The sequence below is a fragment of the Anarhichas minor genome, unplaced genomic scaffold (assembly GCF_050575085.1).
Source record: "Anarhichas minor isolate MPS153535 unplaced genomic scaffold, ASM5057508v1 ptg000028l, whole genome shotgun sequence".
NCBI classification, from domain to species: domain Eukaryota; kingdom Metazoa; phylum Chordata; class Actinopteri; order Perciformes; family Anarhichadidae; genus Anarhichas; species Anarhichas minor.
In genome coordinates this window covers 11,784,542-11,795,393 of record NW_027466474.1, presented here as the reverse complement: position 1 = coordinate 11,795,393, position 10,852 = coordinate 11,784,542, and the positions used below count along the sequence as shown (strand labels likewise).

At 38.7% G+C, this 10,852-nt stretch overlaps 1 protein-coding gene across 1 annotated transcript; it reads left to right on the top strand.

Moving 5' to 3' along the window:
- The first annotated feature begins 5,122 nt into the window (after positions 1-5,122).
- vma21 (vacuolar ATPase assembly factor VMA21) lies at positions 5,123-7,803 on the top strand. The gene is made up of 3 exons (XM_076103139.1): positions 5,123-5,309; positions 5,606-5,715; positions 7,058-7,803. Exons 1-3 carry the CDS (start codon positions 5,254-5,256, stop codon positions 7,195-7,197), a joined length of 306 nt encoding a protein of 101 aa, XP_075959254.1. The 5' UTR covers positions 5,123-5,253; the 3' UTR covers positions 7,198-7,803.
- Positions 7,804-10,852: the final 3,049 nt, after the last annotated feature.

Below are 10,852 nucleotides of genomic sequence, written 5' to 3'. Positions count from 1 at the left end.
CTTTGCTGCAGATAAGCGTGGACATGCTGCATGATGTCTGACTAAATCAAAACCCTCAGTGGACGATTATAGAATCTCAATCCTTGATGGATCAGGGGCTATCAAGTTGCAGAGCAGCAATGTAGCACAAAACTGTTCAATCCCGCTTGCAATCTTACAACACAGTGCTCTGATGTGGAAGAAAGAAGCAGCCCACATGCCAGTGCAAGGTCAGCTACAGATGAGCGGCTAAAGGGGCTCGAGGGAAGATGACAGAGTCGGCTGTACCACACCGACGAGTCACAGAATAATGGCGGGGCCATCCTTCTTCCTCTTCCTCTCACCTTCCACTCTTCATTCTCTCCTTTTAATGCTTGTTTTATCTGTATTTATTTATCCTGTTATCTCCCAAGGAATTGTTTGACATTTTGGGAAATATGTTCCTTTGGTACTTGGCCGAGAGTAAGATTAGAGGATCGATACCCATATTTGTCCACTAATTATGAAGCTACAGCCAGGAGACAGTGAGCTAAGTTTAGCGTAAAGACTGGAAGCAGAGGGACAGAAATCCCGGAAATAGTCTGACATATCTAGTGTAAATTATTACGCATTGAAGTGCAGAAAGGATTTTTTTCATGATACTCAAAATATCCATTTTGACATTATAAAAAAAAAAGTTTGAACCACAAAATATAAGGCAGACTTTGTTTAGCAAATACATTTGATTTCCTACTAATTCTAGCAATGTTGGGTGCCTTATGATTAAGATATATGTGTCTCTGTAAATGAATAGTCGTCATGTTTACACTCAACATATTGCTCGGTGGATACATCTAAAATACAAACCAGAGTCCAGGATGAATAGTTGAGATGACTAGTCTATCCACCCACACTGTCTGTCATTTTGCCTGTGATTTAATATGAAGGGCAATGGCTCGTGGAGACGTTTTTTGTTTTTTTGGTATGTTCAGGGACAGCTATACGCTGTGACTGTATTCTGACAATTTCACATATGTGACACTGTCTCCCCGGTTTCTCTGTAACGTCAGCTCCATTTGCTTTGGTCGATACCCTGAGTCTCAGGTAAGTTTTCTACAGCCAAGCCACATATAAATCCTTACTGTCATTTAGACATGTGTCGGAATCACAAATGATATCATGTCAGATACAAGACATGTCATTTTTTTGTTAACTGGAGATGCGCAGTGCTCCTTGCAGCATTCACATGATGGCAGAGATAATGTATTGTCCTTCTTAGTGGTATGTGAGATAAGGATTATTTCCACAATGCATGAAGAGTGAGGCATCGCATGGCCCAACGATAGCATGCCGTGATGGTTTTTCGTCTCGCTAGATGAAGCCAGACGCAGCTCCTCTTTGCACAGAGGAATTTCTACAGCTCTTGCACATCATTGCATTTTACAGAGTGGGGTCTCACAGTGAGCCTGCTGCCCCAATAGCAAGTCTCCTAATGGATTTGTGCATCGGGTTTAGTGCTGCCTGTGTTCTCATGCATATGATGCGTTCCTACATGTCCCAATGGGCTGTGGGTCACAATACTACCAGGAGGTTTTAGGTGGCGTGGGTCCAAGGAAGCCAATGACAGCAGGAAATGTGGATGATGGTGATTATTGTATCAGATTTCTTTCATTTATTTTTAGTCTGAATAGTATACAACACTGGGTATTATAGATTTATAGATTATGGATATAATCGACAAAATGTTCCTTGTTTGTTGACAGTGACCTCTAGTTTGCCATGATACCAGCGGGGGAATAATTACTGAGACCTTATAAGTAAAAGTATGAACAAAAAAGATACTTAATTACGAGTAAGTAAGTAAGTAAGAGTCCTGCTTTCGAAAAAGACAATATTATCAGCTATATACAGTGCCAAAAACAAAAGTACTCCATCCACTGAAAAATGTCACCTGAATAATATATATTTTTGATTAAATATTACATTATTTAGTATAGCTCTGTCCAAAAGAGACAAAGTCCACCAGTACCTCTAAAGTGTATTTACATCTTGTATCTTGTTTGTTTAATCCAAAAACAGAAGTGTGAAAATGACAAATTGAGATTTTACGGAGGATTAAAGTTGCAACTGGTCTTGACTGAGAAATAGTCTGGATAAGCCTCCATAAAGCAGAACAACAAACAAGATTCAATGTGTTCATTGTTGAGTTTAAGAGGTGCTGGTTGGCAGATTTTGTGACGTTTGGAGAAACCAGGCTAGCTGTTTCCCCCCTGTCTTTTTGCTAAGCTAAGTTAGCCATGTTTAGCATACACACAAGAGATTGGTAACAATCTTCTCAGCAATAAAGTGAACACGCATGTTTCTCAAAATGTTGAACTTTTCACTTGACAGTGTCTTTTTTGTAGCTCATCAAACATTTCTTACTATATCTGAAAAGCAAGTAGTAACTCAAACTATTAAATATATGCAATAGACAAATGGTACATTTTGCAATATTTGCCTCTGGAATTTAGTCAAGTTGAAGTATAAAGTGCATAAAAAGTACAATAAAGTACAGTACTTAAAAGAATACACGATTAATTGGTAATAACAATCCTCTCACTTTTAGCAGCAGTTGTAAAAGCGAAGGACAAAGCTAAGAACAGCACAGAACTATTTTTAAAGTGTTTTCTATTTGTACTCTCATTTGGAATGGAAACTTCATTTACATTGTAGCTACAACACTTTGACACTGTCGCTTGGTCAAAACAACAGGTGTGGTGTGCAGTGTGGGGGGGGGCCTCATGCTTGACATAGAGCACTGGTGACACATGGAATGAAACAGAGAGAGCCATGGGAAATACTTCTGGAAGGTCAGAGGTCAACCTCCTTGAGGAAGGATCATTTAGTACCGTATTAAAATTAAAACAAAAGACCCCTTGGCCAGATATAAACATTGTTATTCCACTGAGAATGAAACGTTTACCAAGCTTTAATTTTAGATGCAGTTTAATTAAATGTCACAATCTTACCATAACGGGATGAACATGTCTTCTGTGGTTTATGCTTTATTCCCAAAGCGCACAGCAATGCACCATTTAATTACTTTTGGGGTTTTGCATTTGTTTCCAGAGAAAACAAAAGTCCAGTGTAACTTTGATCTGGAATAATTAGGGATGACCTGTTTATGAAAAACGGTCACTGTTTATTTTAGAATTATTGCCAGCTTTAATGATTATTTATCAATTATTAAATTAAGATATGTGTCTGTACAATCACAAAACATACTTTATAATGTGCCTTGGCTTCTGTAAAAAAAGTTTTTTGTTTTGTGAAGTACATGTTGTATATAAATTGACATCTAATTAAATTAATTTAGAATTCCCTGATCTAAATATATTCTATTTTGAAGTTTTAGGTTCCTAAGAATATTATCAGCAGGCCTACTACTCTATATAAACCGTGCCTTTATTGTGATATTGATATGAAGAGAGGTCTTAACATCTGTGCTCGTGATGTCTGCATACAGTACTGATTAACAAAAAGACCTGTGTTTGGTTTTAAGTGTTAAAAGTCAACTCAACTCTCGTGCTCACTGTCTAACGAAACAGAAAAAAAGGCAGAATTTGTATTTATAAAATTGCACTCAGTGGTTCATCCAGCAACAGATTAGAGAATACTATTCAATGAGGCATTGTTTATGTCATCGTGTGCTCTTTGCTGGGTAACAAATTGGGAGTGAAATTGCCACAGAAAGTGACATGATCATTTTGAACACACATCAGTAGTGAGAGTCTTTTCAAATGAAATGTGTTTTGGGGAACCTGCTGAGCGAGGGACCGGTGAGAACAAAGCCAACTGGAGCAGAAAGTGCCACTCCTTGACACCACGGCAGCGAGACTTCAACCAGAAACACAGGCAGAGCACGACGCTAAATGTATACAGTCGGCACGAAATGGACTAAATGGTTCTCTGTTACATCTGCGATCAAACAAGAAGTGGTCTACGGTGTTGAATTATTCAGGAACGTAGGAGCACATTACATGACACAAGACATCCATAAATGATTGTTGAATGACGAACTTGCAAGTTTACATCCATCCTTTCTTTGCTGTTATTTTTGGAGCCTGGTTATGGGAATGGGAACCAATTAAACAGTGAATAATATGTTTTGACTGTTAAAAAAGCTAAATAAGATGTGTTTGACTGCAAAGACAATGGTTATGAATGTACAGCTGCTGACTTCGTTTCTAAAAGCTGTAGACTTCATTTTCACTCAAAAACTGTGAAAAAGAATATCAAAGTTTGACTGAATTGGGATGTGATGCTGATTTGATCATTTGCTAGTACATTAGATAGATAGATAGATAGATAGATAGATAGATAGATAGATAGATAGATAGATAGATACTTTATTAATCCCGCAAGGGGAAATTTGTTCAGCAGCATTATGATACAGGAAGCAATCAAACAGAGTAAAAAATAAAAGAGAAAGTAAAAATACATTTATAAGAGCCTTCAACATTTGTTGGGCTTTTTGAAATACATGAAATACATTCATGCTTGATCTTGTAAATGTAGTTCCCCGGGTTGTAATAGGCTACAGCTTCATAAGAATCTAATCCGTTTAATCTATTAAAAGTTACTTTAGTAAATGTAAATTACTTTACAGATAAAACAAAAGTTATTAAAATCTTAAATATTTGATTGTTTTTGTTATTATAAATGTGTGCAGGATTAATAATAATCCAACATAGCTATATGGGCAACAACAATATAACTTTTCAAAGGGAAATTCTGATAATAATGTGTAGCCTACATCTGTACTTTTGGTTGCTTCTACCTGGGTGACATTTTGAATGCTGGACCCTTACTTGTAATGGAGTATTTTTTTTTACTTTGTTGAGGCTTATTGCTACTCCTCGGCCTAGAAGTAAAGGATCCGGACACTTTATCACTGAATATCACATTTTAAATTGCAGCCCTCACAGGAAACTACAAAAACATAGGAAGTACATATTGCTTGAAAGTTGATCGTTAGTTCCATATTTTGAAGAAATACATTTTATCCCAAAATATCCTTTATTCCTGCAGGACATGAACCAGGCTAAATCTATGGGTTCAACTATTGCCACTGAAGTCTGGTCGCGCGAGACAAACTTGACGTCAAACGTGGTCATGTGACAATCTCGTGATCCTATGCGGAAGAAGGGATTTGAGCTAGTGTGACAACACAACACAGACGGGGAAAACGCTAACATTAACCGATTATATTTCCCGTTTTTCATCTTAACCTCGTCTCCGATCAGCCCAGCAATGGACGGATCTGTCGGAGCAGCTTCGGACACCGGACCGCCGGCTTATTCCCGGGGGTGAGAAAACCGTAATCTACTCTAAATCAACAGCTAGCTAACCTAGCTTAGCTTCCGAGGAGTGACGCCTGTTTTAAAAACCACCCGTCCCCCCCCCCCCCCCCCCCCCCTGTGCTGCTTGATGTTGAGCATGTGCCCACGTTTAACAAAATACTTGTAATCGTTGAACACGTGCATTAATCACCACCAAGGGACATGCTCGCATCAGTGTTTCGCATGTAACCCGTAGCTTCTTCACAGTACTGTCACTATCTGGGTTTTCTCTGCGCTGACTGACAGATCTTGTACTCCTGCAGAAATGAAAGCTCCCTGGTTTCAGCCCTCAAGACACTGTTGTTCTTCACGTTCCTGATGGTGACGCTGCCCATTGGACTCTACTTTGCTACAAAGGCGTACCTCTTTGAGGGTAAGGTCTGCAACGCTGCTTTGTTTGTGTCAGCAGAGCAAAGTCAGCCCTCGAACCTTTGTTTTGTTCCACCAGTTCAGATGGAAGGATATCCTGCCACAAAACTGCCCTCTTCACTTTGTTCCAGCTCTTATTTTTGTTCCAGATAATTCCCACAGTCTGACCGATGTGGATTCTGTTTTTGTTTTTTAGGACAATACAGATATTGGAGTTTAAAAGCCAATTACAATATTTCCGCTATATATAAACATAACTATGGGAATTTAAAAACAGTGCTTTGTGGTGGAAAAACTATAATGGCATTACTGTCTGTAAATTATCACAAACAATTCTCTCTCGTTTCCTGTCATATCATATATGGCATAAAATGCCCTAAAATACGAATATCAGCCAATAGTAAAGCCAATTTATTGGCTCCAATAGTAACCGTAAGGCAAAGAGATGGTTTGCATTATTCGTCCCTGCATTGTTGACGCAAACTGTCATCAGAACAATAACAAATCAAGACAATCATACGCAGAACTTCATCGTCTGAATAGTGGCTTTCATTTCATTGATAACTTTATTTAGTTGTTCTAATCTATGTGATGTGGACAAAAAAGTAATTATAGATAGTGTTATTGATGTATAAAGTGACAGTGAGGATACTAGACATGTATGAGAATACTTGCACCACCTCGACACAGAATACCCGACAAAGCAACGGACATCAATCCAGGTAGCTGCAAGTAACCCTGTATCTAAACAAAACATCTGAGCCAAATCAAGAGAGAAGGGCTCATTTAAAAGTGCAATTCGGAACACACACACACACACACACACACACATACGCGCATCAAGAGAAGTGTGCACTGGACACTGGTGCAGCGTTGTTTTTCAAACACGGGGGCACCAAGAGGAGCGGTTTACCCCCGAGTCCACCAGTGTGTTGGGTTACGGTACATTTTCCTGACATTTGATTGAGAAACCACATAAATATATAATACAATCTAACCAGACGAGAGAGTCTATTTGTGGCAAATTACAAACTGTTTAGGGATCATAGGTAGGTATTCTATTTACTGACATGCCTAAATCCATAAATCCAAGGCTGACAGCATACTCAATGGTTTATAATATTGACCTTATAAAAGTGGAGATATTAAAGGTTGAGGTAGCACAGCATAAACGGTATAGAAAACTCTCTAACAGTAAACAACTTTTACTCTTATTTTTCTAATGGCCATAAAATCAAGTTTTAAATTCAAGTTCATTTTCACATGTAAGCCGATGTAGACACGTTTGTCGCTGTACTGCAGCTGCTCTTCATCCCGGTTAACTCTTCTCCCACTCCTTTTCCCAGGTTCCATGAAGATGTCGAGCTCTGACAGCTACTTCTATGCGGCCATCGTTGCAGTGCTCGCTGTGCATGTGGTTTTGGCTTTGTTTGTTTATGTGGCCTGGAACGAAGGCACACCTAAAGGGAAGGGCAAAGACGATTAAGGCATGTGCTTATCAGCTCATAAGACTGGAGGAGATGGGCAGATAGAGGCATGGATCCGCAGCCCCCCCCCCCCCCCCCCCCCCCCCCCCCCCTCTCCGCCCCAACCACCATGGGCTCCAGCACTAAACAAAGCGCCATCTCTACCAACCAGACAGTTAGGGGATCTGGTTTTGGATGATGCGTTTTCACACACACACACACACACTGTATGTGCTTGTCATGTTCATGTATAAAGAATCTGATTCCAAAATGCTCTACATCCATCCGGTGAGAATTTGCAGTGCTGAATTCATCATTCTGTCCTCAGACTTCAGTCCTTGTCAGCATACATTTAAAGAGGACTCTTCGTAATGTGCTTAACTTTCACGCTGTGTTGTGGAGCAAAGATTTCACGACGTCCTGTCCTTAATAGTCAATGTGTGTAATGTGGCTCAGTGAAATTTTTGTAACTTTGAATCCGAAAATTCTTGCGAGATCAATTTGTATTGAAAGGAATGGTTTGTACTCGGAGATGTTTGGAGATTTGAGGATGTTCTCAGTGATGCGGATGAAAAGGTTCTCGTGCTCAAATAAACTTGAAAATGTAACTTTTTAGTTTCAGTTTACATATTCTTGAAAGCCTTTTTTTTTTTTTTTTTGTTCACTAAAACACAGATTTTTAATGTTTTGACGTGTCAAGTTGTGCATCGAAATGTTTAAACGTTTACTATTGATATTCCAATTTAGGAATACGTTACATTAATGATACAAACATGCCATGATGTGGTGGAATTTGGGTTTCTTATATGCTATTTCTTTTAAAGTTTATAATACAAGCAGTCTCAAGGCTGTAGTTTATGGGGGGTACACAGGGGACATGAACCCCACACTTTTTCAGAAAAGCAGTATGTCATGCCTTCATTCAAACCTGTAGGAAGAGCCAGCAGCTCAGCAGAAATGACAAGTAAACAAGAATGCGAGCGACGTCTTAAGACGATCTATATTAAGTCAACTAACTTAATGAAAATTCATAGGGAGAGCATTTTGGGATATAAAAAAAATGTAAAAGTCTTCAAGTTTGCAAGCCATAGAAGACGGCATTGTGGAATTGCTGTTATCTTCTACGTGTTACTTCAAACAAGCGCGGTATGTCCACCACTGTGCATCTTAACTCAACACATTCATGAGTTGAATGTTTGTTTTTTTTGGAAATAATTAATTGTGTCTGCAACTCAGCAGGAAAAGCTGCCCAATGAACCTGCTTCATAAAGACATATGGAGCATGTGATGTCAAAGGAGCGAGGCTGGAGGACACAAAGAACAGAAATCAGATGTTTCTGTTCTTCTCCCTCTGATCCCTGTGAGTCTCTTTTCAACATGCTCTCCAGTGTAGCTCACATACTGTGTTTTCCGGTATGTTGTTGGAGCTGTGCAGTCAGCACTGAGTTTAACTAGGCTGGTGTTGGTGATGAGGTGACAGGCCTGCAAGCAATCAGACTGATTCAGTCAGCAAACATCAGAGGCCTCGTTTGCCTTTTGGCTGATATTTATTAAAGCTGTGTTGCTGCAAGGGCAGGCTTTGCTTCTGGCTCTTTGTTAGTTATCACACATTAGCAGGTTGGGTGTATAGCGTGAGTGTGATGAAGGGAAAAAAAAAAAACAGGCCAGAGAGTGCTGAACTTACTTGAATCGGGCAATAAATAAACACTACAACATTTTGATGATTCTATTCTCCGTGCCCTTCTTCTCCTAAAATGCATTCCACACTCAGTACAGACTCTTTGAATGAATATATCCTAATTGAAAAGGAATAGACAGATATACAGTAATGCATCATAATATATGTTCACTTGTATGCACTCAGTTATTTATGCATTACAAAAAACTGAAGCGTCTCTGTTTCATGGATACCCTTTGCCCAGCAGATGGCGCACACAGCAGACACAACCCTCAGATGAGCAGCGTGTCAGTGTTTGAGTACAAGTAAAGAGAGAGGGCAGTAGAGGACTGTGCTTCAACTAGTGGAAGATAATGCAAAGCATTGCACCAGAGGGAACAAAACCGCATAAAGTTATAGAATTCTCATGTGGGCACATGCATTTATTACATTACACATAACCAAGGAGGCGCTTCATTGTAATAATCCGTGCTGTTATTTGCCATGTAACTCTGCCCGGGTGCTTTTGAGAGGATAAGTAATGGCTTCAGCACAAAAGAAACAACTTCATCAAACGTTAAATATTTTTGTACAGCTTGTATTTTAAAAGTATAGACATTTAGAAGTTAAAAGTGTCCTCAGTCTGGACTCTCTTGATTAGGTTACAAATAGTTACACTGCGTATTTAAATAAATCTTTAATTAAGCCCCATATACTATAGAATCATCATCATAACTGACATTGAGAGTTTTAATTGTTTTTTGTTTGTGTAGGTGCTTTGCTGTATTCAATTTCGCATTGTTTTTTATTATGCCATAATCTATTTTGCGCATTGAAGTTTTTAATTTAACTGAAAGGTAATTGGAAGGCTATCTAATCAGCTCCTTATCTCTTAGGGTTATGTGGGTATACTTTTTGTTTGCTGAAGTGAGAGAGTAGTCCTAATAGTCTATATTGTTAATTCTATAATGCGATTTGGTGGTTTTGTGAAAAATGATTAATTCATTAAGATATTATGGTTTAAATTAAGGACCATGTCTTAAATTATTTTATTAATGACACAATTAATTGAACCAGTTCAAAAGTGTTCACTGACTTTACTGTATATAGTGGGGAGAGTGTTGCAATTGTTCTCCAAGTCACGGGGAGGATACAAAGAAAACACTGATAGCATATATTGAAAACAGAATGTTCAGCCCCTCCCTCCACCGAACTCCTTTGAGATCACCATTCTTGTAAAGTCGAAAATGTGTCAGAGCTGAGGATGCTGCTATTAATTTCACTTGCAGAGCTACGTAATAAGAAAGCCACCATTGATCAACATCATGGCAGCTTTTCTACAAAGAAAACGACAGCATGTCATCTAATGCTAATATATCACATACTTTCATTCCGTGATTCAGTCAAAATAGAAACCTTTATATTACGAAGCAACTACAATTTCAAAGGCTGGCCTTACACGAAAAGGATTGTATTTCAAAGTGCTGGATATGCAGCTCTACTCATAACTCACATCAATTCATCTGTCAGCATTTCATAATCCCTTTTCTCAGAGATGATCACTTTATTACATCTTGAGATGATGAATGCTTTAAAATAACTTTGGGTAATCATTGTGTTTTGTTCTCATTTTGTATGTGACATTTCTTTAGAATTAGAGATTCTGGTTTACTTCCTGATTTATGGGGCCATACATTTCAAATAACACTCCCGACAGTTTTGTCTGGGAGATCTGACATACGTTGTTTCACGGCCCAGCAACACACTAAAGTACGGAATCGTATGCACAGACTACACTCACACATATCTCAACACTTCTTTAAACTTCAGCTAAAAGAGTCATTTATCTGTTTTAGTTTTAATACAAGTCAAGTAAAAAGTATATTTGTTCTTCCCTTGGCACATTAAGCATTGACACAAAATGATGAATGTAGTCAAAAGGTATGAGACAGCTTCCTCGTCATGAACATGCTATGTCAGTCATTTCAAGGTTTCCATACCAGGGGTGCCCGTGTGCT

Coding starts and splice junctions, on each gene's coding strand:
- vma21 (XM_076103139.1), top strand. CDS start 5,254: ATGGACGGATCTGTCGGAGCAGCTTCGGACACCGGACCGCCGGCTTAT. Junction 5,310..5,605: donor CCGCCGGCTTATTCCCGGGG/GTGAGAAAACCG, acceptor GTACTCCTGCAG/AAATGAAAGCTCCCTGGTTT. Junction 5,716..7,057: donor AAAGGCGTACCTCTTTGAGG/GTAAGGTCTGCA, acceptor TCCTTTTCCCAG/GTTCCATGAAGATGTCGAGC.